General features: G+C 25.5%; 11 protein-coding genes across 11 annotated transcripts; 7 read left to right on the forward strand and 4 right to left on the reverse strand.

Annotated features, from left to right (window-relative positions):
* Nucleotides 1-3,821: 3,821 nt before the first annotated feature.
* Nucleotides 3,822-4,605, forward strand: EHI_121720 (uncharacterized protein; the record flags this gene model as incomplete). The annotated part of the gene is made up of 2 exons (XM_646686.2): nt 3,822-4,025; nt 4,075-4,605. The coding sequence occupies 2 exons, from the start codon at nt 3,822-3,824 to the stop codon at nt 4,603-4,605; spliced, it is 735 nt and encodes a 244-aa protein (XP_651778.2).
* A 479-nt stretch (nt 4,606-5,084) lies between these two features.
* Nucleotides 5,085-6,068, forward strand: EHI_121730 (uncharacterized protein; the record flags this gene model as incomplete). Its single annotated transcript, XM_001913823.1, has 2 exons — nt 5,085-5,615; nt 5,664-6,068. 2 exons carry the CDS (start codon nt 5,085-5,087, stop codon nt 6,066-6,068), a joined length of 936 nt encoding a protein of 311 aa, XP_001913858.1.
* A 129-nt stretch (nt 6,069-6,197) lies between these two features.
* Nucleotides 6,198-7,280, forward strand: EHI_121740 (uncharacterized protein; the record flags this gene model as incomplete). Its single annotated transcript, XM_646687.1, has 1 exon — nt 6,198-7,280. The coding sequence occupies one exon, from the start codon at nt 6,198-6,200 to the stop codon at nt 7,278-7,280; it is 1,083 nt and encodes a 360-aa protein (XP_651779.1).
* Nucleotides 7,281-7,319: 39 nt separating this feature from the next.
* On the reverse strand, nt 7,320-7,916 carry EHI_121750 (uncharacterized protein; the record flags this gene model as incomplete). The annotated part of the gene is made up of 1 exon (XM_646688.1): nt 7,320-7,916. The coding sequence occupies one exon, from the start codon at nt 7,914-7,916 to the stop codon at nt 7,320-7,322; it is 597 nt and encodes a 198-aa protein (XP_651780.1).
* A 443-nt stretch (nt 7,917-8,359) lies between these two features.
* On the forward strand, nt 8,360-13,270 carry EHI_121760 (DNA-directed RNA polymerase II large subunit, putative; the record flags this gene model as incomplete). The annotated part of the gene is made up of 1 exon (XM_646689.2): nt 8,360-13,270. The coding sequence occupies one exon, from the start codon at nt 8,360-8,362 to the stop codon at nt 13,268-13,270; it is 4,911 nt and encodes a 1,636-aa protein (XP_651781.2).
* A 102-nt stretch (nt 13,271-13,372) lies between these two features.
* EHI_121770 (uncharacterized protein) lies at nt 13,373-13,981 on the reverse strand (the record flags this gene model as incomplete). The annotated part of the gene is made up of 1 exon (XM_646690.1): nt 13,373-13,981. One exon carries the CDS (start codon nt 13,979-13,981, stop codon nt 13,373-13,375), a length of 609 nt encoding a protein of 202 aa, XP_651782.1.
* A 342-nt stretch (nt 13,982-14,323) lies between these two features.
* Nucleotides 14,324-15,244, reverse strand: EHI_121780 (enhancer binding protein-1; the record flags this gene model as incomplete). Its single annotated transcript, XM_646691.1, has 1 exon — nt 14,324-15,244. One exon carries the CDS (start codon nt 15,242-15,244, stop codon nt 14,324-14,326), a length of 921 nt encoding a protein of 306 aa, XP_651783.1.
* A 708-nt stretch (nt 15,245-15,952) lies between these two features.
* EHI_121790 (ser/thr protein phosphatase family protein) lies at nt 15,953-16,819 on the forward strand (the record flags this gene model as incomplete). Its single annotated transcript, XM_646692.1, has 1 exon — nt 15,953-16,819. The coding sequence occupies one exon, from the start codon at nt 15,953-15,955 to the stop codon at nt 16,817-16,819; it is 867 nt and encodes a 288-aa protein (XP_651784.1).
* A 155-nt stretch (nt 16,820-16,974) lies between these two features.
* Nucleotides 16,975-17,669, forward strand: EHI_121800 (deoxyribose-phosphate aldolase, putative). The gene has a single exon (XM_646693.2). It carries the CDS (start codon nt 16,990-16,992, stop codon nt 17,644-17,646), a length of 657 nt encoding a protein of 218 aa, XP_651785.1. The 5' UTR covers nt 16,975-16,989; the 3' UTR covers nt 17,647-17,669.
* Nucleotides 17,670-18,700: 1,031 nt separating this feature from the next.
* On the forward strand, nt 18,701-19,726 carry EHI_121810 (uncharacterized protein; the record flags this gene model as incomplete). The annotated part of the gene is made up of 1 exon (XM_646694.1): nt 18,701-19,726. The coding sequence occupies one exon, from the start codon at nt 18,701-18,703 to the stop codon at nt 19,724-19,726; it is 1,026 nt and encodes a 341-aa protein (XP_651786.1).
* An 85-nt stretch (nt 19,727-19,811) lies between these two features.
* Nucleotides 19,812-26,948, reverse strand: EHI_121820 (uncharacterized protein; the record flags this gene model as incomplete). The annotated part of the gene is made up of 1 exon (XM_646695.1): nt 19,812-26,948. One exon carries the CDS (start codon nt 26,946-26,948, stop codon nt 19,812-19,814), a length of 7,137 nt encoding a protein of 2,378 aa, XP_651787.1.
* Between the last annotated feature and the right edge of the window lie 11 nt (nt 26,949-26,959).

Genomic DNA, 26,959 nt, shown 5'->3' on the forward strand with positions numbered 1-26,959 from the left:
TTATTATAACATATAATAACGTGATAAAATATAAATGAAAATGATATGAATATATAACATAGATTGAATATAGAAAAACAAAAGAATAATAAGAATAAATGATAAATAAATATAGAAATGATAATAAATGATATAATAATAAAATCAAAATATAAAATATAAAATTAATATTAATATAAATCAAATCAGAATAAATATAAATTGAAAATAAATATAAATGATAATAATATAAAAATGATAAAGATGAATAAACAAATACATCTAAATAGAAAAGAATAACAAGAAGAAAATCTAAATAATATAAACATAAAAATAAGAAGAATATAATAATATAATAATATATAGATAATAAGAAGATGATAGATAAATAATATAAACAGAGAAATAAATATATAAAAATACGATAGATAAATAACATATAAAGAAAAGAATAAAAAGAATACAAATAAATATGAATAATCAAATCATTTATTTCATTAATATTTCATACAAAATGAATACAAATGATTATAAAATATAAACATAAATATTTACATATTCTGTATTTATCATATTATTTATTTTTATTATTTTTATTTTATGAGCAAAATATAATAAATGGAAAATTCTATGGATGCAAATTATTTTGCATCTTTTTTCATTTTTGTAAATTATTTAGATGCATTTTTTCTTTGCTAATTTTCGTACCCATTTTATTTCATTAATATTATATTATCATAACACTTATTATTGATTATATAATAAATATCATAATGAAATTATACATATAAATAATAAACATAAAAATAATAAAATATTTTTCATCAATAAAACATTGTTAATTATTTTACACAATTGAATTAGACACTTTTATTTCATATTTCTAATTTTTAAAATAAAATACCCCCATTTATTTCCACTTTCTTTTCTTCTTTTATTATTTCTTTTCTTTTATTACTTTTTATCTTCTTTCATCTTCTTCTACTTTATTTTTATTCTTTTATACCTTTTTATTATTTATTTCAATTACATATTTTCTATTCTCTTCTTCTTTTTTCTTTTTACAGTTTTTTATTTCAGACATTATTTTCGCTTTCTGTTATTTTTTTTTTGTTTCTTTTATTCATTGTTCATTTTTATCTTTCTTTATTTTCTCATTTTCTTCTTCAATTCATCTTTATTTCTTTATTTCCATCAATTTTATATTTATTTTTCATTCACAAACTGATATATTATCATTTTTTCCATATTTCTCAATCTATACTTTCTTTGTAATAACAACTCATTAGAATTTTAGTTATAATATACCATCTAATAAATGTGATACTTCAAATCTTTCACTCCATGTGTTTGTATTTTCTCATTTCTCTACATTTATTATTCTCTCTTACTAATTCTTTTTTATTTGATTTATTCTTTTTAATAATCATATTTGCTTCACATATTTTTGTTACTTTCTGTTGGTTTATTATCTTATTTTCAAAGCAAATTAATATCTCACTGTGAGTTTTCTTCTTTCTCAATTCATTGATATTCAATATTTTATTATTCATTTAAGGTAGTTGATGTATTTTATAGTCATTTTCTTTTTTCTCTAATTATTCTTTGAGACGTATTCTCATTAACTTTTCAAACACGTTTTATAAAATCTATTTCACACTCTTTTATATTCTCTTTCAATTGTGTCATGTCGATTATTCTATCTCTTCTTTTCATCACAATAATAACAACTATTCATATTAATTCATTTAACATTCATTTCTTATACTTCTTATTCTATGTCTTAGTTTCTTTTTATTAACATATAATCTCAAATACTTTCATCATTATTTTCCATTCTTTTAATATTTTCATTATCTTCTTATCACATTCATTCATTTTATTAACAACAAATTACATTACTTAATTGTTATATGTGGATTTAAATATCATTCTATATTATTTTTGTGGTTTAATTTTTCTACTTTCATTTTCATAATCAAATTGTGTGAATTTCATTATTCTTATTTATTACTTTTGCTATTTTTGAACTATTCTACGTTTCTTCTTTAAATTTTCATCTTCAATATTATTGCAATCAACTCTTTTTCTTCCTATTATTTCTTTTTCTTTTACGTTTATTTTTTTTCTCATTATTCTTTTGTGGTTTTGTATGACTCTTCAATAACTATGTCATTTTGTTTGATTATCTTCATTTGAAGTATTTCTCATTCTTTATTTGTATATTTCTGTTCTAAACATTTCTGAGTTATTCATAGTATGTGATAAATATCTTCTTTAATTTCTTTATCATTATGTTCACTGCACTCTTTTCACTTCTTATTGGAATAATAATTTCATCAGACATTCTTGAATCAAATTGGTATTAAGTCTTACTTCATTCTTTAGTCTCAATCCTTCATTTATTCTCTTATTTTATCCGAGTATTTAATGTTTATTTCTTCAATTTCTTTCCATCTTGACTTTCTTTTTAATTTCATATTTTATTCTTCCATAACAACAACCTCTTTTTCTTCATATCACTTCTACTAACTCTCATTCTTTCAGTTATATTCTTTTTCTTCTTCTTTGGTTTTCAACTATTTTGCACTTAGTAACTTAAGTAGTATGGTTATTCTCTTTTGCTATACTAACTTTCTTCAGATTCATGTCTGTTAATGTTTTCTCTGTTATGTTCAATATCCTTTTTTATTTGATCTTCATCATTATCATTTATTATCCTGTTTCTTCTATAATTGTTTGTTGAATTTTGTTGAGTAGTTAAAGTTTCTGTGCTTTTCTTCACTGAACTTCTGTTATTTCATTCCCACTTGTTGGTTCTTCAATCAATTTCTTTGTTGTTCCTGTTGCATCACATAATCAATATATCATTTCATCTTCTTATGTTTTTTTTTCTAAACCTCATTTCCTTGTTTTCTTCTTGACATTTCTTTTCTGTGCTGTTATATTTCTTCTTAACTTCTTCATTTTTCTTTTTAACACACTTTCTTTTTTTATGTTTATTCTTCATAGTTTCTGTATTCTTTTAATTTCATAACTTCTTTCAACGCCATTTTACCTCCTTTTGGTGTCTTCTTTATATTTAATTTCATTAATATGCCATGCTCATTAACAAACTATTTCATTCTTTTCATTCATTTTTTATTTCTTTTTGACTGTTCAACATCATAAGAAAGTAGTTTTCTGTCTTTTCTTTTTTCCTTTTCTCTCAATGAAATTCTATTTCCATTTGTTTACTCATTTTAGAATATCTTATTATATCTATAATTTGTTAATATAATTCATTATCTCTTTTCTTCTCTCTTTCAACTTTATATTTTATCTTCTCCATTTCTCAGTCATTTTTCTCCATTCTTTCTTCTCTTGTAGATAAGAACGAATATTTCTCAAGATCACTTTACTACATACTCTGAAAATTTATATGAATTGTATGCTTTGTTTCTTCTTTCTTTACCATCCATTTGTTCATTATATCTTTCATTTTTTATTATTGCCATTTAATATTTGCTAATTATGCTTGTCAATATTCTTCATTGGATTTAGCCTTATTCTATTCTTCATGGTTATTCTATTCTTTCACACCTATTCATTAATTTCTTTGTTTTGAACTTTCTTCTGTTTCTATTCCTCTTTCATAACTTCATCTCAATATTTCCTTAATTCTTAGCATATCTTCTATTGTATCTCCTTGTTCCTAACAATTCTTTGTTTCTTCTATATATGAACAAATAATTTGCTTTTGGCACTCCTTTTTTGTTAAGTACATAAAGAATGAAGTGTTATAAAAACCAATTTTATGTAAAACAAAAAATGAACTTAAAAAGACGAAAATGAAGGGAAAGATGACATATTATGGAATGAATGTTTATCAATTAACTGAACTAGATGAACATACTCAACCACAACAAATTATTGATAAAATGAATGAACTATACGGAGAGTTAAAAAAGGCAAAAATTGATAATAAAAAAGAGCGAATGGAAGAGTGGAATGTAGTGATGGATAATTATGAAATTGACCCAATTGGATATTACAAATATTGTGAAGTTTGGAGGTTAGTAATTCAGTGTAATACAAAAGAATAATGAAATTTAGAATAAAGGAATGTTTAATAAACCACCACCAATAAATATTACGATTAAAATTACATTAAAGAGTGTCAAAAATGGATTAATTAAAACAATTAAATATCAAGTAAAACGAATTAATAAATTAACAGCAAAAGAATATAATGAAATGATAAGTAAAACAATCAAAATAGAAAGAGGAGTTGATAGTGATGATGAATATATTTTTGAAAAAGAAGGCAATGAAGAAATTGGAAAGAAACAAGGGGATTTGAAAATATTATTTGAAGTTATTTGTCATGACTTTATTCGTAATAAAGAAAATGTAATTTTGAAATATCCAATCAATCATTATGATGAACAACATGGATTTATTATTAGTCATAGAGGAATTAATGATGATGAATGGATTAATAAACGAGTAGAACCAAATAAAGTCAAAATAGGAGATTCAGAAAGTGTAATAACAATTTATGGAAAAGGACTACCAAAAAAAGGAGGAGAAATAGGCGAATATGGTGATATATTTATTTTATTTACTGAAAAAGAAACAAATTAAAAGACATACCTTTATCATTAAGTTAATTTAAGTTCCACTATAACTTGATTATGTTGATATTTTCTTCTTTTTGATGACTAAGAAAAATGAGTGACTTTGTTCTTTGTTTATTTCATTTTTGAGACAAAACGTTTTATAAAACATAAAGAAAGGATTGTTGGAAGAAAAAAACTAAATGAAGAAAAAAAAAAGAGAAAAGGAAAACTAAAAAATTGAAAACGAAATGTCAATTGGGAAAGTCACTTGTAAATATTGTGGATGTCCAATCATAGAAAGGTCATTAGAACTTCTGTCAATAGTACCAAAAAAACAATGTTTGTTGAATAATAAAAAAGGATAATAATCAAAAAGAATATAGAAATAATATGTTAGTTTCATTTATAGAGAATCAACCAATGAAATCACTGTCGAATTCTTTTTTTATAAATAAAGGGATGGTATATAAACCAAAAACAAAACCAATACAACTTTCTTCTTCAATGACACAGACAGACTCTCCATTACAATGGTTATATTTTGCACAACAAGAAAAATTTCCATTTGAATTACCTATGTGCGAAAGTTGTTATCATAATAAAAGTAATGAGATGGATAGAGAAGAAGCAAATTATACATGCAGTTATTGTGAAATATTAAAAATGTTTGATGACTTACAAGAATTAAAAGGTTTAGAAGAAGACATAAAACAAGAAGAATTAAAAGTGCAAGAACTAGAAAAATCAATTTCAAGTTTAGAAAAAGAACAAACACAATTAAAAGAAGATAAAGAATTTATAGTTTCATTACAAGATTCTTTTAAAGAGAAATATAAAGAACACGCACAGTTATTAGCAGAAATAATTCGAATATCAAATAATTCAAGTGATAGGTTTAGCAGAATTGATATTCAAAAAGAAAAAGAAGAGTCAAAACAATATGAAGAAAATGTATGGAATAAAATACATCGTATTGAATGGACTGAAAATGGAATATTATTTAATTCTATTAATGTTGTTTCTGATTATCAACATGTTTGTTATGTTATTTCTAAATAAATTATTTAGAATTTAATTAAATAGAAAAAATATAAAAATGTATCAATTTGTTTTTCATTGATTATTAAAGAGTGTTTACTTATTAGACAAATGTTACGAACTCAATTAACAAAATGTTCTATTATAACAGCGTACTCTCAATTTTCAATGACTAGATTAAATTTAAGTTATTTAGATTTTAATCAAAAGTCTATAAAAAGGACTAAATCTTTCACTTATTCTTTGCAAAAACTTTCATTGGTTGTTGAAGAATTAATTACTATTGTTTCTATTCAATTTAATAAATATAAACCACTTTATAAAATTAGTAATTTTACTGCTAATGGGTTATCATTATCCCCATCAACATCCCATTGGAACGACGCAATAAAATATTTTCTTTCCGAATTTAAACATTTAAGAGAATTTGTTCTTAAAATTGTAAATTAATTTGACTTTATTTGTTGAATGATTTAAAATTTAAAATTGATCTTAAATCAAAAAACAAAATTTATTAAACCCAAAAAAGAAAATAAAAACTAATATTTATAAGAACTGAAAATTAATATTTAAAAAGAAATGTCTGAAATTAATCATCCAGTAAAAATTGAAGCAGTTTATCTCATGTCTGTTATTCCACACTTTATTTCATTGAATATGTTAATGAGATTTCATCAAGTTAGCCATAATTGTGGCGAAGCAATAACACGACTAAAGGTTAATCCATGTTATCAAGAACTATCTTTAGAAACAATCCTTCAAAATGACCAATCAATTCATATAAGAAAAGAATTACAAATTTTTACTGGAATTGATACTCTCCATACAGATATTAATACTTTACAACAACTACCACCAGAGTTATTAGTTAATGTAAAATTATTTGAAATTAGTTATATTCAAAAACAAACCCCTTCTTCATATCCTATTTGGGAAACAATTAAAGACCGAGTTTCTAGATTAATTCTGGAAGTTAGTTGTTTACCTTTATTTGATCTTCTTTCTTTACCTAATTTACGTCGTTTAGAAATTAGAGCAGGAAGAAATGGTCTTACTGAAAACTTACCTATTAGATCAATGGAGTCTTTACAAACATTAGTTGTGTATTGCGATGGTTCACAATTTAAAACATATTATGATTTATTTGAACAGTTTGTATGTAGTAAATTAAGGGTTCTTTATAAACTCAATTGGGTACAACCAAATGACTTTGAAGATATTTTAAAATTACACCCAAGAAGTGTTATTGGGATTTATTTAAATGAACTTCCTCCAGATATCAACAATTATCTTTCAAGTAAAGTTGTGTTATTATATTATCAAAAGAAAGAATTTAGAATACCAATTAGTATTTTTATTGACCAACAATTTCTTGCATTGATGAAGTTATATCATCCATCAATGATTGATGTTCGTGGAGATATAGAAAATGAAGAAAGTAGTATTATAAATCTTCATGAAGAACATCAACTAGAAGAAATAATTTTCAATTTTGTAACTACAAAAGAAAAGATTTCAGTTATTCTTCCAAAAGAATTAAAGAAATTAACTATTAACCATGGTAATTTCTTAAAAGAAGGAGGATTATTACAACTTCAAAACACACAAGTTCCTCGTGAATGTTATGCCTCATATGGAGATGCTGTTCCAAAAAATAATTAAATCTAAATTAAATGAATTTTTTCAATATTGTTGGTTTTTTTAATTATTTACAGTACATTTAAGAGAAGGTGGTTGTAATGGATCAAATGTTGAAGAAGAAGAATTTGATAAAGGCAATGGAAGTGAGTGTTTCCAAAGAAATAACCAATTTACTAATTGAGGGTTATAATTTAATGGAGATATGTCTTGAAGGAAGAGTTCAAGTGCAGATTGTTCAAAACTAATTTGAATATTAGGAAATAGTTTATGAGTATAACTGTATTGATGAAGAATGTCTGTGATTTGAGTTTCTAAGATTTGATTTTCTTTCATTAGCTCGAATTGAATTTCATTAAGCGAAGCAACATTAAAAGCAATAGCACTAGAATAGGGTTTTAGTCTGACATATCCATTTTTCATTTCAATTACTTCAAGAGATTGAAGTATTTTTAATACAGCATTCAGTCGTTTATTTAAGTTTGTCTCTCCTACAATTTTCTTGTTAATAGGATGAAATGGAACCCAATAACATCTTAATTCTTTAAGGATTGAATATACTAAATTGTTATTTTTACTACATTCTTTTTTCTTTTGAGAATGGTAATGACTAGGTTTTAATAACTCAATAATCTTTGAATAATTTCTTTCGGCAAACATAATAGAATGCGTGAATTTCTTTCTTAATAAAATTTTAGCTTAAATGGAAGTGACTTTTTAATAAGATTGAATCTTATTAATTACTCTAATCACGAATAAGACTGAAATTTTTAAATACTCTTAATAAGTAATTTTTTTAGTAATAAAGAAGAAAGAATAAAAATTATTTCATTTATTTTTTTCTCTTTTTTAATAAAAACCCTTTTTATTAATTAAAGAGAAAAAAACCCTTAAAATAGTATTTCATTAAATATCAATAAGAAAAAAAGATTCATTTAAAAAAGATGACGTGAAATCCAAAAAGAATAAAATGACAAGAAAAGAAATAAAAAAAAAACTAAAAAAAATGAGAAAAAGAGAAAAAGAATAATAGAAGAAAGTATTATGAGGAAAAAAGAAAAATAATAGGGAAATGTATCTAAAAAAATTATTATCAAGTTACAATGACTGAACTCAACATGGAAACGAAACGAGTCAAACAAATAAAATTTACTTTACTTTCTTCTGAACAAATCAGAAAAATGGGTGTTTGTAAGATTACTGAAAGTACTTCAGTTAGTAGCGATGGTAAACCAGTTTTAGGTGGACTTGCCGATCCTCGTATGGGACCATTTGAAAAAGGAGAAGAATGTCAAACATGTAGAGGAACAAGGACAGAATGTCCTGGTCATTTTGGATATATAGAATTAACACAACCAGTTTATAATGCTATATATATGAAATATATTTTACATGTATTAAAGTGTGTTTGTCCAATTTGTAAACGAATATATTGTCATGGAGATGAAAGAGTTAAAAATATTAAAAGTACTGGGGAAGAACGATTAAAAGAAATTTATGAGTTTATTCATAAAAATTATAAAGCTTGTGGAGTTTTATCTGAGAAGAAAAAAGATCATGATAAACACCAAAATAATGAAGAAGAAGAAGAACAAAATCCATGTAATGGACCAATTGTAGATTATGAACTTCCTAAATTAAAATCAGAAAATAAATTAGAAATTAGAAGAAAAAATGGAATAAAAACTAATGAAGAAAATGATTTTAAACCAAGAGATGCACTTGCAATATTTAAAGATATGACTGATGAAGATGTTAGAGTACTTGGATTTGATCCAATTGATTGTCATCCTAAATTTATGATTTTTACATTAATTCCAGTACCACCACCATGTGTTAGACCATCTATTGTATCAGAAGGAGCAAAAGAATCTAAAGATGATTTAACTGTATTATATGAAAATGTAATAACTGCTAATGAAAGACTAAAAGAAGAAAATCAAAAATGTGAAGGAGTATCAGAATATTATAATAAATTAATGGAATTACAAACTATTTGTGCAAAAATATCAATGAAAAATGTTAAACTTCCAGAAACCATGTTGAGAAAGAAAAATTTTAAATCAATTGAAGAAAGACTTTCAAGTAAACAAGGTAGATTAAGATTAAATCTAATGGGAAAAAGAGTTGATTTTTCTGCCAGAACAGTTATTTCACCAGATCCAAATTTATCAATGGATGAAGTTGGAGTACCAACAGGAGTTGCTAAAATTTTAACATTTCCAGAAGTAGTTACTCAACATAATAAAGAAAAATTACAGAAATTAGTTAGTGCTGGAATGAATGATTATCCAGGAGCATTTATGTTAGAAAGAAAGAATGGTCAAACATATAGATTAAATGGATCAGAAAAAATTATTGATATTGGAGATACTGTGCATAGATATATTATGAATGGAGATTATGTTATTTTTAATAGACAACCTTCATTACATAGAATGAGTATGATGGGTCATAAAGTTAGAGTTTTACCATTTTCTACATTTAGAATGAATTTATGTGATACTACACCTTATAATGCAGATTTTGATGGTGATGAAATGAATTTGCATGTACCACAAACACTTGAAGCAAGAGCTGAAGTTGCTACATTAATGTTAACACCAACACAAATTATTACACCACAAGATAATGGACCAATTATGGGTATTGTACAAGACACACAATGTGGAAGTTATTTAATTACAAAAAGAGAAACGTTTATTGAACAATTAGTATTTTATAATATTTTACAATGTTTAGATAACTTTGATGGAACAGTTCCAATTCCTGCAATATTAAAACCAATTCCTAAATGGACTGGAAAACAAGTATTTACTCAAATTCTTCCTACTATTAATTTTCATAGAGGTAATTGGTCAATTAAAGAATTATTAAAAAATGGACCAGCAGTAGCTGATTCTGATGTATATATATTAGATGGTGTTCATTTAGTTGGATCATTAAGAAATAAATCAGAATTTGGAAAGAATAGATCAGGTATTATCCAAACTATTTTTAAAGATAAAGGAATGGAAGCAACTAAAGTATTCTTTAATAAAACACAAGCCACTGTTAATAGTTGGATATTAACAAGAGGATTTACAGTTGGAGTAGGAGATATTGTTGTACCACAATCTGTTCATGATTCTATTAGAGCAAACGTAGAAAAAAGTAAAAAAGAAGCAGTAAAATTTCTTAGCCATCAACATGATGATGAAATTAAAGTACAAGCAGGAAATACTATGTTTGAAAATCTTGAAAGTGAATTAGGTAGTTTGTTAGAAAAACTAAAAAATGAATGTGATTCTATTACTACAAAATCATTAAAAAAAGATAATAATTTACTTGCTATGGTAGATTCAGGAAGTAAAGGAAGTACAACTAATATTCTTCAAATGGTAGCTTTTGTTGGAAAACAAGAAATTAATAATTTAAGAATTCCATTTGGATTTTATAAAAGAACCTTACCACATTATTGGAAAGAAGATTATGGATTTGTTTCTAGAGGGTTTGTAGAAAATAGTTATGTGATGGGATTATCTCCACAAGAATTTTTCTTTCATGCTATGGCAGGAAGACAAGGTATTATTGATACTGCTGTTAAAACATCAGATACTGGATATATTCAAAGAAAAATGGTTAAATGTATGGAAGATGTACAATGTAAATATGATCGTACAGTTAGAAGGTCTAGTGGAGATATGGTAGAATTTATGTATGGAGGAGATGGAGTAGATGCATTAATGTGTGAAACACAAAAATACATTTATTGTAATGATTCAAAACCTGATAATTTTGAAGGAAGTATTAATGATTATGATACTTTTAAAATGAATGAACTTTATAAATGGGATTTAAATGATGAAAAATTAAGTGAACTATTAGACGAAGATATTTATAATAAATTATTTAGTGATGAATATCAAACATTATTTGATAATGAATTCCAAAGAATATTAGATGAAAGAGCAGAATTATATCAACCATGGAGAAGAAGTCTTGATTTAAAACCATGTGATATTCATATTGTTGTTAATTTTGCAAGACAAATTGATAATGTTATTGCAGCAAGATATTTACCAAAGAGTCAAAGAAGTAATTTAGATCCAAAATATGTTATTGAAAGAGAAAATGCATTAATTAAAGAATTATCTTCAATTGGAGCTGTTAAAAATGATAAATTTGATGAAGAAAGATTTAAAGATGCACTTGGATCATTTGGTAAATTATTACACTGTACATTAAGTAGTAAACAATGTTTAATTCAACATCATTTATCTAAAGAATCATTTGATGATTTAATGGATAGAATTAAAAATATTTATGAACGTTCATTTATCAATCCTGGAGAAATGGTTGGAAGTATTGCTGCTCAATCTATTGGTGCACCAGCAACTCAAATGACTTTAAATACATTCCATCATGCAGGTATTTCATCTGCTAGTGTAACTGAAGGAGTCCCACGTTTAAAAGAATTATTAAATGTATCTAAAACACCAAAGACACCAAGTATGAATGTTTATTTAACAAATGATACAAGAGAGTCAATGGTTGATTTAGATAAAGAATTAAATAAAACTATTCCTTACACCAAATTAAAAGATCTTATAGATAATGTGGAAATTTGGTTTGATCCTGATATTGCCAATTCAGTTATTGAAGAAGACAGAGAATTTATTAATGATTTTATTGAAGTTGAAGAAATTAAACCAGAAGATTATTGTAAATGGACAATAAGATTAGTATTTGGATATAATAAAATGGTTTCTATGGGAGTTGATTCTGATTCCGATATTTTAAGGGTAAAAATAAAAGAATTATTTAAAGATGCATTAGTTATTCCATCAGACTCAAATAATATTGTAAATGGTACTGTTAAAATTGTTGTTCATATTAGATTTAGAGTTGGAAGTATATCTGAATGTTCTAATATAGATCATTTAACTGATGAAGTTGATAAAAGTGTTGAAGCAGTAGCATATTATAAATCCAAATTAGATGAATTATTAAGAACTGTTGTTATTTCTGGAATTGAAGGAATTACAAAAGTTATTATTCCTCAAAAACCAAAAAATGCAATTGTAGTTGATCCAGAAACAAAAATGTTAAGAGATCAATTACAATGGGTAGTATTTACTGAAGGATCTAATATGGCAGGTTTAGCTGAATGTGATAATGTTGATTTTTATAAAACTGTTACAAATAATGTTTATGAAACTTTCCTTTATTTAGGTATTGAAGCAGGTAGAACTCAACTTGAAGCAGAACTTATTAAAACATTATCTGGGTCATATGTTAATTTTAGACATTTAGCTCTTATGGCTGATGTTATGACATTTACTGGTAGAATTCAACCTTTTAATAGAATGGGTTTATCACGTGGAAGAGCAGGAGTTATTACTAGAGCTTCATTTGAACAAACATTAGAACAATTTAGAAGAGCAGCTGCATTTAGTGAATCAGATATTTTAAATGGTATTTCTCAAAATATTTTAATGGGACAAAGGACTGTTGCAGGAACTGGTGCATTTACTGTATTACTTGATATAGATTCATTAAAAGCATCAAATATTGATGAAAACTCATTTAGTGAAGAAGAAGCTGATAAAAAAGCATTTATTGATGGATTTGATGTGTCTCCAATTAGAACTCATTTGGTTATGTCTCCAACAAATACTAATAAACCAAAGCCAATGGGATTCTCTCCTTCCCCAGTTTCTCCAAGAAAAACACATCCACAATTTGCTACTCCATCACCATTTATAACCTCTTCTTCTCCAAGATCTTCACCTATGTTAATGCAATTTACCCCTCGGTTTAGTTCAGGTCCTTCACCATATAATCCAGCTACTGGTGCATTATCTAAACCTGCATTTTTATCATCACCAATGTTTGCTGGTAAACAATCTTCACCTTATAATAACCCTAATCCATCACCATTCTTAGGTTCAACACCTGCGTTCCAAGGTATTTCATCACCATTTATTAATTACTCATCACCTAGTATATTCCCTAAACCGCAAGATAAATGAATTTGATTTCTTTTGTTTGGAAAAGAAGAAAGTTGTTTAAATAAAATTATTTTATAAAATTAAAAAAAAAATACTTTTTTTTAATTGAAAATTACAACTCAATTATTGCTGGAGAGATGACTGTTGAGTATCTGTTGGAATTGAAGAAGGTTGATCTTGAGCTGGTTGATCATTTGTTTTTATATCTTTTGCTTTATTTTGTTTTGCGAGTTCTTGGTAACGTTCTTTATCTTCTTCAGGGAGTTGTTTCCACATAGAAGATAAAGTTGACATTCCTTTTCCTCTGCTACCTTTTTCTCTAACATTCTCACGATGGTCTCTACAAAATAATAAAAATGGATTATATTCTGCTCTATTTTGAGCATATTCACTTTTTCCTTGTCTCCTTTTTTTCCCCATAGCATTTCCTAACATAATGTCTTGAACAACTGCAGCTCTCCTAAATGTTTCTCTTACTTCTTCAGTTTCTTCAGCCCACATTTGTTCTGCTTTTTCGTTTGCTTCATCAACTTCATATTCTTTAGTTTTAACCATTTCTTTTGCTCTCCAATAAATATAAACTGCATGACTTAATTCTTCAATATCTTCAGTATACATTGCAGATTTACGTTTACGTTCTTTTATGTCTTGATCTATAGTTTGTACAGGAATAGTATTCATTGGTTCTTGTTCATAGACTCCATTAGGAAAAAATTCATTAGCATAATTCATCACAAATAGTTTGTTTATAATAAAAACCTAGTTCCTTGATTCTGCTGTATTCTTCTGCTTTTTTCTCTTTTTGATTTTACATCTTTTTATTTTTTTTTTATTATAGTTTTATTATATTTTTATTATGTTCAAACTATTTTTTTATTTAAGTTCTTATAGTTCTTTTATAGTTGAGGGTTATTATTTTTCTCTTTTTGTTAAAAAAGTTACAATATAATAAAATTACTAATAAAAAATTATAAAATTATAATAAATAAAAATAGAAATAAATAACAAAAATAAAACGATAAGAAGATTGAAAACAAAAACTTACTCACTCATTTAGAGATAGTATAACCATTTTTAATTGGAAGTAGTTTCTTCTTTCTTCTCAGCTCTTTGATAAGCTGAAGTAACTGTAATTTTTCTACCTTCTACTTCAAAGTTATCCATTTCAGCAATAGCTTTCTTTTGTTGTTCAGCAGTTTTGAATGTAACAAAACCATATCCTTTACTTCTGTCAACATTTAACTTTTTATTATGTCTCTTTACAATAGTAGCTTCAACAACATCATACTTTTCAAAAAGTTTTTTGAAACCTTCATCAGTTAAAGTAAATGGTAAATTCTTAACAAAGACATTAGTTTCAGAAAGTGATTTTGGTTCATTTGTTTTCTTAGTAGTTTGTTTGTTTTCAACTTTCTTATAAGCAGCAGCAACTGTAATTTTTCTACCTTCTACTTCAAAGTTATTCATTTCAGCAATAGCTTTCTTTTGTTCTTCAGCAGTTTTAACAGTAATAAAAGCAATACCATTATTTTTGGTAACATTTCCTTTCTTTCTATGAGTCTTAATAAGTGTAATTTCAACAACTCCAAATTTAGAAAACATTTCTTTAAGTTTTTCTTCAGTAATAGCAAATGGTAAATTCTTAATGAATAACATATTATCAGTTACTTCATTTGTTCTTTTTACTAAATGTCTTTTACGGGTATTTCTTTTTCCTTTAAAACCACGTCTATTCATTTTTCTTTCTGTTGTAGTTTCTTCTTTTGGAAGTGCTTTTTGGACTTTAATCTCCATCTTTCCAATTGTATGTCTATCCATTTCAAGTGCTTTTTCAGCTTCTTGTGGAGTAGCAAATTCAATAAAAGCAAATCCTCTTGAATATCCAATTGGAGTTGAAATAATTTTTACTTCTTTTGGATTATAAGTTTTAAAAGCGTTTTGGACATCTTCAACTTTAAGGGAGTAATCCAAATGTGAAACATATAATGTAGTCATCTTGTTTAATTAAAGGGTATTTGAAATTTTTAAGTTTCTTTAACCCTTTATAAGTTTGCTGTTTTCATTAATTTTAATAATTAATTTTATTTTATTTAATTCTTATCTTTTTGAAGCATATCCTTTTTTTTTTTTATTTCCTTTTTTCTTGCTTTTGTCCTTCTCTCTCTTTTACCATTTTTCTTTTTTTGTCTTTTCTTTATCTACAAAAAATCTTCTTCTTTATCTTTTTTCTTTTCTTCTTTTTGAACCTTTTTTTACTACAAATTTCGGGTTATTTCAATTTCTTGAATTACGTTTCAATTGGTGGATCCACGTCATATTTGTTTCATATTTTTTTTCATTCAAAAATTCCTCACCATACAAAAGAAGTTAATTAATAGTTATGAATAATTCAATTTACATAAAACATAACTTAATTTTTTTTTGTTATTATCAATACCTTCCTCCACTTATTTGAATAAAGTATTTTATATAAAATACATTCATTTTTGTTTATAAATCCTTCAAAAATTATAAAGGTCAATTAATATTTTGTTAATGTTTTTTAATTTAAATTTGGATTGGTAGAGTTATTATTTGTTATAAACAATAAAAAACTACTTTTTTATAAATTCAAAAAGATTTTAAAAAATGAATAAAAGAAAGAATAAAAGAAGAAGAAAAAAAAGCAAAGAAACTACAAATTAAAGAAAAAAAACAAAAATAATGAGAAGAGTGTTTGTATTAAGTGATCCACATTTAAATTTAGATTTAATAGAAGAAGTGAAACCTAAATTTGTTGGACGTAAAATGACAGAGACGTCAGTAATGAATGAATTTAAAAAAAAAACATACGATATGTCACAGTATGGATTAGAATGGAAAAACCATATAAGTAGACTAGAAGAAAATTGGAATAATTCAGTAAGTTCTAATGATATTGTTATTATTCCTGGTGATATTTCAGCAAGTAAAAAGTATCCTAAATTAGATTTAACTTGGATTAATGAACGTCCAGGGATTAAAATTCTTGGGTGTGGAAATCATGATAAATGGTGGCCAAGTAAAGAAACAGCAAAAAGAAAATATGAAGAAGAATTTAAAACTATCAAATTTGTTGATCAACATAAAAGTTATATTGATGATAAAATTGTTGTTATGGGAACAAGAATGTGTGATAATGAATATAATTGTTGGCCCATTATTAATAAACAATTAAAAGAAGAAACATTAAAAGTATCAATTGATAAAACTTGTTGTCAAGTAATGAAAGAAAGACTTAATTTTATATTAAATAACATGAATGAAATAGAAGAAGATAAAATAAAAATATTAATGATTCATCATCCTCCTTATAACGAAAAGGCAGATATAAATCCAATCTTTGAAATGATTCTTCAATCAAAAGTTGATATTTGTTTATTTGGTCATATTCATACTTTTGGTCGTTTTTATTTAAATGAAAATTATCACACATTTGAGGATATTCAAAAAGTTTATCCTTCTATAAACCTTTTATTAAATCAAAAAAGATTTATTTGTGCATCATCTGATTTATTAAAACATTCCCCATTACAAATATTACAATATTAAAATTGATGAATTATTTTTTTTAATTTTGTTATATATTACAACATTCTTTTTATTTTTCTTTTTAATAAAAAGAACATAAAGAATAATAAAGAAGTTCATAGAATAATTACTTCTTTATTCTACACTCTATTAGATCTTCTTAATCTTTTTCTTTTAATCTAATTCTTCTAATGGATAAAGCCACTTTAGCAAAATACATTGACCATACTCTTCTTAAAGCTGATGCTACTGAAGAACAAATTAGAAAATTATGTTCTGAAGCTGCTGAATATAAATTTGCTTCTGTTTGTGTTAATCCAACATGGGTTCCATTATGTGCAGAACTTCTTAAAGGTACTGGTGTTAAAGTATGTACTGTTATTGGATTCCCATTAGGAGCTACTCCATCAGAAGTCAAAGCTTATGAAACTAAAGTTGCAGTTGAACAAGGAGCTGAAGAAGTTGATATGGTTATTAACATTGGAATGGTTAAAGCAAAGAAATATGATGATGTAGAAAAGGATGTTAAAGCTGTTGTTGATGCTTCTGGAAAAGCACTTACTAAAGTTATTATTGAATGTTGTTATTTAACAAATGAGGAAAAAGTTGAAGTTTGTAAGAGATGTGTTGCTGCTGGAGCTGAATATGTTAAAACTTCCACTGGATTTGGTACTCATGGAGCTACTCCTGAAGATGTTAAATTAATGAAAGATACTGTTGGTGATAAAGCACTTGTTAAAGCTGCTGGAGGAATTAGAACATTTGATGATGCAATGAAAATGATTAATAATGGTGCTAGTAGAATTGGTGCATCAGCAGGTATTGCTATTCTAAATGGAATTCATTAATATCAATATCTTTTTTAATCAAAATAATTTTTTATTCTTTTCTTTTTGTTCACTTTCTTGAAGATTGAATATCAGAAACATCACATAAACATTAAAATGAATATAATCTAACATTTTAGTTTTTTTTGGTATTATCTGATGATGATTTATTTGAATAAGAAATAATAATACAAAGAATGAAGTAAGATATTATGAAAGAAATAGAACAAAAGAAAATGATATAAATAATGTTAATAATAAATCAAATTATATAGAATAATATAATGATATAATGATAATGAAATATTCATTCATAAAATAAGAATAAAGAAATGATATTTAAATGAGAATAAAAATCAAATAAGAAGATAAAAAGAAGAAATAAAACATAAAGAAACTTGAAAAGACAATAAAACAAAAGAAGAATGTTTTATTCACAAAAACAAGAAGAAAATCGAAATAATAAATAAAACATTTAGTTTAATTAATATCCATTAATCAATGAGTCAATGACAATTTTATTAACACTTCATTATCAAGTTTTTAATTTTTATCTTATTTGAATTATATTCGTCATAATAATTATTTTTTTTTTATCATTTTTATGTTTAGCATAGAATTATTTACTCTGTGAAATTTCTACTGAACCAACACAGTTTCGTTATTTAGCTAACACATATTTTTCCAAACGAGAAGTTATTAGATAGTAAAGCCTTTAATTTTTAATAAAAGAAAGTATTTGTTGAATTAAAACGTATTTATTTAACATTTTTTTTTATGAATAGTTCTTAGTTTGTCCCATTGGGTTGTGAACATAATATAAAGATTGTTATCTTTAGATGGGTCAAACGAATAAACTCAGATGAAAGTAGATTTTTTGTTTTTTTTTTCAGATTTATGTTATCGTTTTTGTATTAAAAAATAGTTTTTGTATTTGAGACTTTGATTGATTTAAAGCAGGAAATAATTCACTTACTCTGACTATAAAAATGATACTTTTTGAGTAAAGTGATGAAGAAGTTATCAAAATAAAATAATTGTTGTATTTATTTGTCTTATCATGAGGATCATCTCAATGTCACAATCAAATAGTATGGAAAATAGATGGTGGGATGAAATTTTTCAAAGAAAAGAAGAAGCAGAACAATTATTAAAACAAATTGAACAAGAATGTAGAGGTATTGAACAATTAGAGCAACAGAAATTAAGCAATCATGAAAATGATTTAACTGATACGATAGAAAAAATAGTCAATAAACTAAAATGGAAAATACAAATAATAGAAGGAAAAATAAATAATAGAAGTGCAGTTCTTCAAAAATTAAAAGAAGACTTAAATAAAATAAGTCAAATAAATCAACAACAAGAAGATGAAGAAATAACAATGAAAGAAATAACCAATGACATTATCAGAAAATTAATTTTTATAGAAGAGATGAAATATAAAAAAGATATTAAAGAAATTGAATCAAAGTATCAAGAAATTATTAGTAAAAGAAAAGAAGAATTTCAATTAAGAAGAACTGAACTTACCAATATGAAGTTTATAATTCCTAATAGAATTGATATTATTCCATGTAAACTTAAAATGGATAAAGAAGTTAGAATTATTGAAGAATATTATATTTATTTACAGAATTGGTCTAATTTGAATGAGTATCAAATTCTATTTGATTCTTCTCTTGATTCACAAAAACAGTTTAATGATAGAGTTATGAATAAACGCAATTTATATTTTATTAATTTTGATGAATTTGGTTATGTGTTTGGAGCATTTGTGTCTGTTCCTATTCTTGAAACTAACAAATTTATTTCTGATCCTAATCATTTTATTTTCTCATTAAAGAAATCAATATTTAAACCAATGAAATGGAATCCAATTGGAGATAATAGTTCTAATGCTCTTTTTATATATAGAAATGAAAGTTATTTATATCAAGTTGGTCATACAGGTTGTTTTATAATTCATCAAACTGGTGTATCAAATTCATACTGTAAGAACCTCCAAATAGCTTATTTAGGTGCACCATCAAGTTTGAGTAATACAGAAAGTTTTGAAGATTTCTCAGTCAATAGAGTAATAGTTATTCAAATGATGTAATTAATTTTTATTCTTTTAAACAAAAATTTTTAAATAAAAATAATTTCTAATATTAAAAAAACAGTTTCTTTTAATTTAAATTCTTTCATAAAGAATAAATGAAACATCCACCTTCTTCTCTTTGAGTACTATAATATAATTTACAATCTTTGTTGGTATACAAGAATGAAGTAACACTCTTTGTTTTTCTATCTGCAGAATAAGAGAATAATAAAGCAAGAGTAAATGCATCATATAATAATACTTCTCCAACACTTGTTCCAACAGCTAGTGTAGGAGAGGTTGAATTAACAGATTGAGAACATGTTATTGCAGTCACTCGGGCATTAAATGAAGATTCACCAAAAATTATACCATTAATGTCACAACCAATAATTGTTGTTGTGTTTTCAAAATGGTCATATGTTAATATGAAAATATCACCATTATTTGTAATTAATACGTGTTGGACAGGTAATTCAAATTGTTTTTTCCATCTGATTCTTTGTTTAGTAATTGACCAAACAATAACCATACCATTTTCATTACCTGCAATAATAGAATCATATTTAATTTTAATTGATAATGATGATATATTAGATATTCCATTAAAGCTATAACTATGATTATGATGGAAAGCTAATACATTATCTCCACCAGCAACAATCCAATCATCATCTCCATTAACACACTGTATTCCAATAGCTGCTGCAACAAAAATTTCACTTGGTTTTAGTAATATAATTTGATGTAATACCTCATCATAATATACTGCATTTTCACCAATTCCAATAGTTCCTTTAATTGTAATAGGAGTATATCCATTTTTACTATCAACTAATGAACACCAATCTTCTTTAACTGAACCAACTTTTTTTGGTCGACGAGCAGCACAATTCAATCCTAAATTACATGAAAATCTCGTTCCATTATCTGTTTTTTCAGGACATTCTTTTGTCATAATACATAGAGGTAAATGACCCATAGTTTTCCATATAGTTTGTTTTAATGAGTCTGGCTGAGTTGAATTAATGGTATAATCATTTAAATAAACATTATAATGGTTTACACTTTGTTGTAAACAACCAAATATAAGATCAATCCAAGTATTTAAATATTTACTAACATTACTACTTTCTAATGCCATTTTCATTTTTCTAATAAACTCTCTTGGAGAAGTCATTTCCCCTCTATCTTTAAGATTTCCACTATCTAAAAGATTGTGTTTAAATGCCCAATTAGGTAAAGTAACATCTCCAAGTGGTTCTCCATTTAGAGAAGTTAAATAATTATTTAAATTAGTTAAGAATGCTGGCGTAGTGTAGTATTGTGGAATTAATTCACTTCTTGATTGTTCTACACTACTTTTAAAAAACCCTTCAATACTTTTAAAAATTCTTCCTCCAACTTCAAAACATCTTTCTGACATTTCTTTCCATAATAACTCTGAATAAGGTTGGAGTCTTACTAAACTTCTGCAAACTAAACTAGGACTACTTAAATAACAATTAAAATGACACTCTTTCTCTTGATAATTAGATTCAATCATTTTTTTTGCTTTTTCATTACAAGCAGATATAGGTAATGTCAAATCTCGATAAGACCTTAAATCATTTAATCTAAAATCTTCACTAAAAGTAGAAATAACCCATGGATAAATTGGGTACTGACTTAATAATTTAAAACTTCGATTTGCATATCTATTCACTTCATATAAAAATTCATAATTTGATAATTCTCCTTTAACCCATTTACGTTGTGCTTCATTAAATCTTTGTAATTCATTTGGAGTAATTGGAAGTTTAGAAATAAAATTATTTCTTTCAGTTGTTGTTTTAAAGAGTAAAACAATAGAGAGTAAGGAATTAAAGTAATAAATTTCAACTCCAATGTCTTCATACAACACATTAAGTCTTTGAACACTAGTGATGTCTTCAAATGAAATATTAATTTGTTTACATTCTCTTGATAACATATTTTTCTCTCCTCCATTATGATATCTGATAATAACAGCATTATTCTCAAAATGAATTATTGCTGGTAATTCTCTATCCCATTTAACATAATTTGCTTCAAAATCAACAGAAATTTCATCAAACATACGAAACTTCACTCGTTCCATTAGACTTTCATATCTTTTATATAATGCAGTTTGTGGTTCAGTTTCAACAGGAAGAGTAGACACTTTAGGTATAGTTTGAGAAATAATCATTTGTGAATTCCCATTACATAAAGTTGCATCTAATTTAAAAAACACATAAGGAGCATGGAAAGGATATTCAAAAATGGCATTATGCGTAGTATATTTTTTTACGATACGTCTCCATGAAATAGCAGCAATAACATCTGTAGAATCACAAAGTTCAATAACTTTAGAAGGTTCTTTCTTACGAATTAAGGGAGATGTTTTTAAAGGAAGAATAATATTTTCTGGTTTAGGAATATCACAAGAATTAAATAACCATTCTATTGCAGAATCAATAGTTCCTTTTGATTGTTGTAATTTATTATAATTATCTTCAGTAAAAGAGCTTTTATAATTTTTAACAAGTTGGAATAAAGAAGAATATAATGGATGGTCTGGGTATTGAGATAAAGATGATAATGTTTTATTAAGAATGTCCAATATATCTGTAATACAATCAAAATAAATTTGTGAAAAAGTTCCAAGTTGAAGGAAACAATGATATAATGCTAGTGGTGTTCCGATAATTTTAAATAGAGATATTGTTTTTATTGTTTCTGTTAATAATATTTTATTTTGTAATTGTTCTATAAGAATTGAAGGTAATGGCTCAAAGAAAGAACAATTAAATTCTTTTAAAAATTGGAATATTTTGATTACAGCAACAGAAGGGAATAAACTATGATTATATTTTAATGAAATTCCTTGATATAATGCCCATCGTATAGGACTAATTGGATTATGAATACATAACTTAGATAATTCATTACAATACCCATCACCATCCATCTTAATTTTACAAATCATATCAACAATCATTGGGACTAATGAAAATAATATTTTTTGATCTAATTCTTCATTCTCAGTAATGTTGAGAAGTAATCTCCATATTAAGTCTGAATTTTCTTGATTTAAAAGTACTCCTTTCTCAAGAATAAGTTCAATAAATGTTTTAACTAATTCAATAGAAATAGTTTTAATAGAACCAATCATTAGAACATATTTAATACAATTTATTGGTTGTGCAAAATTCCAAAGTGTTTTAAGTGATTTGGAAGTTAAATGAGTAAATACATCTTTACATCTTATAGATTCAAATATAGAAAGAAAATTAGTTTGTAAAGTAGAGACTTCAACTAATGAATTAGCAAGATATCCTTCTAATAATTTAATAAGAGATAAAAACAAATTCTCTGATTTTGCAATTGAAAGAAGTGTAATAAGAGTCTCAAGTGGAACTGTTTGGTACACTTCTTTCAAATACATGAATAAGTCTTCACTTGAAAATCGTTCATATGATGCACGCACAATAGTTTCAATTACTTCCAAACAAAAGTATTGTGCATTAAGTGTTCTTGAATGAGAAATATATGTGTCTGAATTAGACCTTAAATTAGAAATATGTGAAGAATTAATAATTTCTTGATCACCATATAAAGGAAGAACGGGAGATGGAATAACATTAATACAATATTGGGCAATTACATTATTTAATAATTGAGTAATATATTTCCATGATAAAGAATTAAGTAATTGATATATAATTGATATATAAAGAGTTTGTAAATCTCTCATTTTAAGTCCAACGACTACTGGGACATAAGATATAAACTCATCTATACAATGTGCTTCTATGAGTATTTGAAGGTTAGTGTCTTTAAATGGACAATTTATATATTTCATTATTGTTTGAATATATTCATAAAAAACTTCTCCAGAAGTTCTCATCCAAAAAGCAGTATGAAAAAATATATCTCTAAATAATTCCGCAGTTTCTATATGAATATTTGAACAACATAATAATTCTAATTCTCTTACAACCATTTTAGAGTCAGTTAATTTAATTGATTCATTAAGAGCACTTGAATAATAATTTGTATAACTTAAAATTTCCAATAAAATTCTTCCTGCGTGTATAGAACGATATGTTAATGCAGCAACTTTATTATTAGTAAGATATTTTCGTATAACTTCAATAATACCAATAGCTTCTTCTACTCTTTTTACTTCACTTAAAAATAATAATAAGACTTCTATTCCACCAATAGCATTAAATGCCTCTTTCATACCAATACATTCAAACCTTCTTAAATTAGTTGTTTGAACAGAATATGTATTTTTATTACTATGAACATATAATTTACCACTTGGAACAATAAGACTTCCTATATATTCAGTTGGTATTTCTAAATTTTTCATATTAAGAGGTAATTCTGAAATCCAATTAAATGGAAGAATATCTGCTCTTGCAGTGAATATAAATTTAATCATTTCTTCACTTAAAATTGTTTTAAAGAAATGAAAATTTCCAATTCTAAAACGAGCATTATCAATTGGTTTTATTATAAGGTCTAATGGAAACAATGATTGTGGTACATTAATTTGAATACGTTCTGCTGAAGAAATAAATGCTCCATCAATAGCAATTTGGATATCTAATGCTTTAGATAAACGAAGTAATACAGTAATATTAAAAAACTCTCTTGGTCTAAAAGAATGATCAATAATAATAGAACCATTATGTGATTCTGTGATGATTTGCATTGTAATAGCAGTAGAAGATACTCCAAGATTTAGTTTAATATCTTTAAGAATAAAAGATGTGATTGTAATAAATGAATCCCGAGAATAATCAGGAAAATTCATAATTGCTGCCCATAATGAAATAGATAAAACTTGTGTTTGATCAAATTTTAATTGAGCTGATAATGATGAAGTTCCTTGTTTAGAAAATTCTGCAGTATATCTAGGTTGTTGTGAAATTTGAGTACATTCTGTTAATAACGAAATATATTCTTCTCTTAATCCATTTTCATGAGAGGTATGTAATAATGTTGTTAAAAATGATGGTAAACAATTATAACTAATAATTCTCTTTAAGAAATAATAAACTGAATTGACTGTTTTACCAGTTGATGCTAATACTAGTAAAGGTTCAATTAATTTACTATGAGATAATGTATCTACATTTGTTGGATTATCTAATAATGGAATTAATTCATTAAATGGTTCTTCTATTTCTTCAATTTGTTTTAATAATTTAACAAATACCTCTAAGAATAATGGTTCATCAATAACACATAATTGATCTAATGATAAATTTCTCAAGTGACTAAATACTGTATTTCCAATAACTTTAATGACTTCAAGTAGTTTTTGAATAATAGTCTCACTTAATAAAAATGTTTGAAGATCATGTTTGTATTCTTCTTTATTTTTAAATGCCTCAAACCCAGTTAGAATGACTGCATAAAATTCTTTTAAAATTGCTAATGATTCATTTGTTTCTATTGGTAATTCAATACTTGATTTAATATAATTATAATAATATTGTAATTCATTTCCAGTTAATTCATTATTCCTTAATGAATATAATTTTAATATATTTAAACGATGATTTGTAGCTGACATTCCTTTAGGAGGATTTAAATTAGGTAATAATGAAGTAAATTGTTCTATTGACTCTGTTGATAATATTCCAGTTGTTAAAAAAGAAATAATTAAATCATAAATTTCTTTAGAGTGTGTTGATAATGGAATAATTTTTGAGAAGAATGAACGAGGTTCGCTAACTAGAAAATCTTCAGTTAATGGGTGTGTAACAAATAGTTGTAACATAAATGTTAAATATTCAAGTGGATGAATCATGTCAATTTTCATTCTTAAAGCAAATGATAATCCATTTTCAATAAATATTTGAGAAAGGTCATTAGTTTGTAACATAGATAATCGTTTTGTGAATATATCATAAAGCATTAATGAATATTTGTCGTTGTGAAATAATTTGCATAATATTTGAACTTCTTGATAATTTAAATGTTGAGGACAACATAATATTATTGATAATAAATTTGATTGCATTTTATCACTTGAAGAATTGATTATATTTATAAACATTTGAAATGAATTAAAGTCTGGAAATTGTTTATGTAATGCAACAATCATTTTATTTTGACAAAATTCTAATGCATTAGCTAATTCATATGGACATTTAGTCATAACCTCACAATATTGATTTAATCTCTTAGCCAACGAAGTAGTATTACTAAATAACACATAATTATAGTAATACAATAACACTTCTGAATCAACTTCAGTTTTACCATTCCAAGGGAAAAATGGACCATCAGTAAAAACGAGAGAAGGATAAACATAACTAATCATTAATAAAAATCTCATAATTTGATGTATTGAAATCAATGATAATGAATTTGTAAGAGGAGATTGTGAACCTTTTGTTGTTGTTTCATCTTCATCAAATTTAAATAACGAGAAATCAGATGAATTTGTTAATGAATGACAAGGAGTAATTACTGGAGATGGTAATTGTGTAACCCAAGAATTGATAAGACGTTGAATTGGTTTAGGAATTTCTTTAAAGAGAGGTAATATCTCAAAATAGTAATCAATAAATGAATCAATATGTTGAGGAGGGAAGTCTGTAATAATAAGAGTGTCTAATGAAATTAAATTACTTTTTGCAAATAATGCAATAATTTGAAGTAAAGGAAATAGTACAGAAGAAGCTGGAGAATGATCTAATCTCTGGATAATTGTAGGGACATATTGAATCTTCTCTGGAAAGAGATAACGAGGTTCACTAGAAATCCCAGCATTTTCATAAATATCAGGAAGAGAAGAAATAAAGTAAGATTTTAATTTATTTGCATTTTGTCTTGAAAATAATTCAGGACGATAAGAAGTAATAAGGTATAATAAATGAATTGAAGAATAATTTTCTGAACAAAACCAATAAATAAATTGGTCAATTGATAAAGAACAAATACATTTAGATAATTGATCAATAAATTCTTCCCAATTAAGTTCAGTTATCAAAAAGTCATAAATATGTTTTGGTGCTTTTGACAGTACAGAAAAAATACTAACAATTGATTCTAATGTTGGTGTTTGCTCAAAGGTTTCAAAAGCATTTTTTAATAATGGGAATGTTTGTAAATATAATGCTGGTGATTTACTTAAACTAGATGATGAAGACTGATTAAGACTAGTAGAAACTTTTAATGTTTGACCTGAACGTAAACTAAACCGTCTTAACATTTCAGTTAAAT

The sequence above is a fragment of the Entamoeba histolytica genome, genomic scaffold, assembly GCF_000208925.1.
Source record: "Entamoeba histolytica HM-1:IMSS scf_1104750518155 genomic scaffold, whole genome shotgun sequence".
Classification (NCBI taxonomy): domain Eukaryota; phylum Evosea; order Mastigamoebida; family Endamoebidae; genus Entamoeba; species Entamoeba histolytica.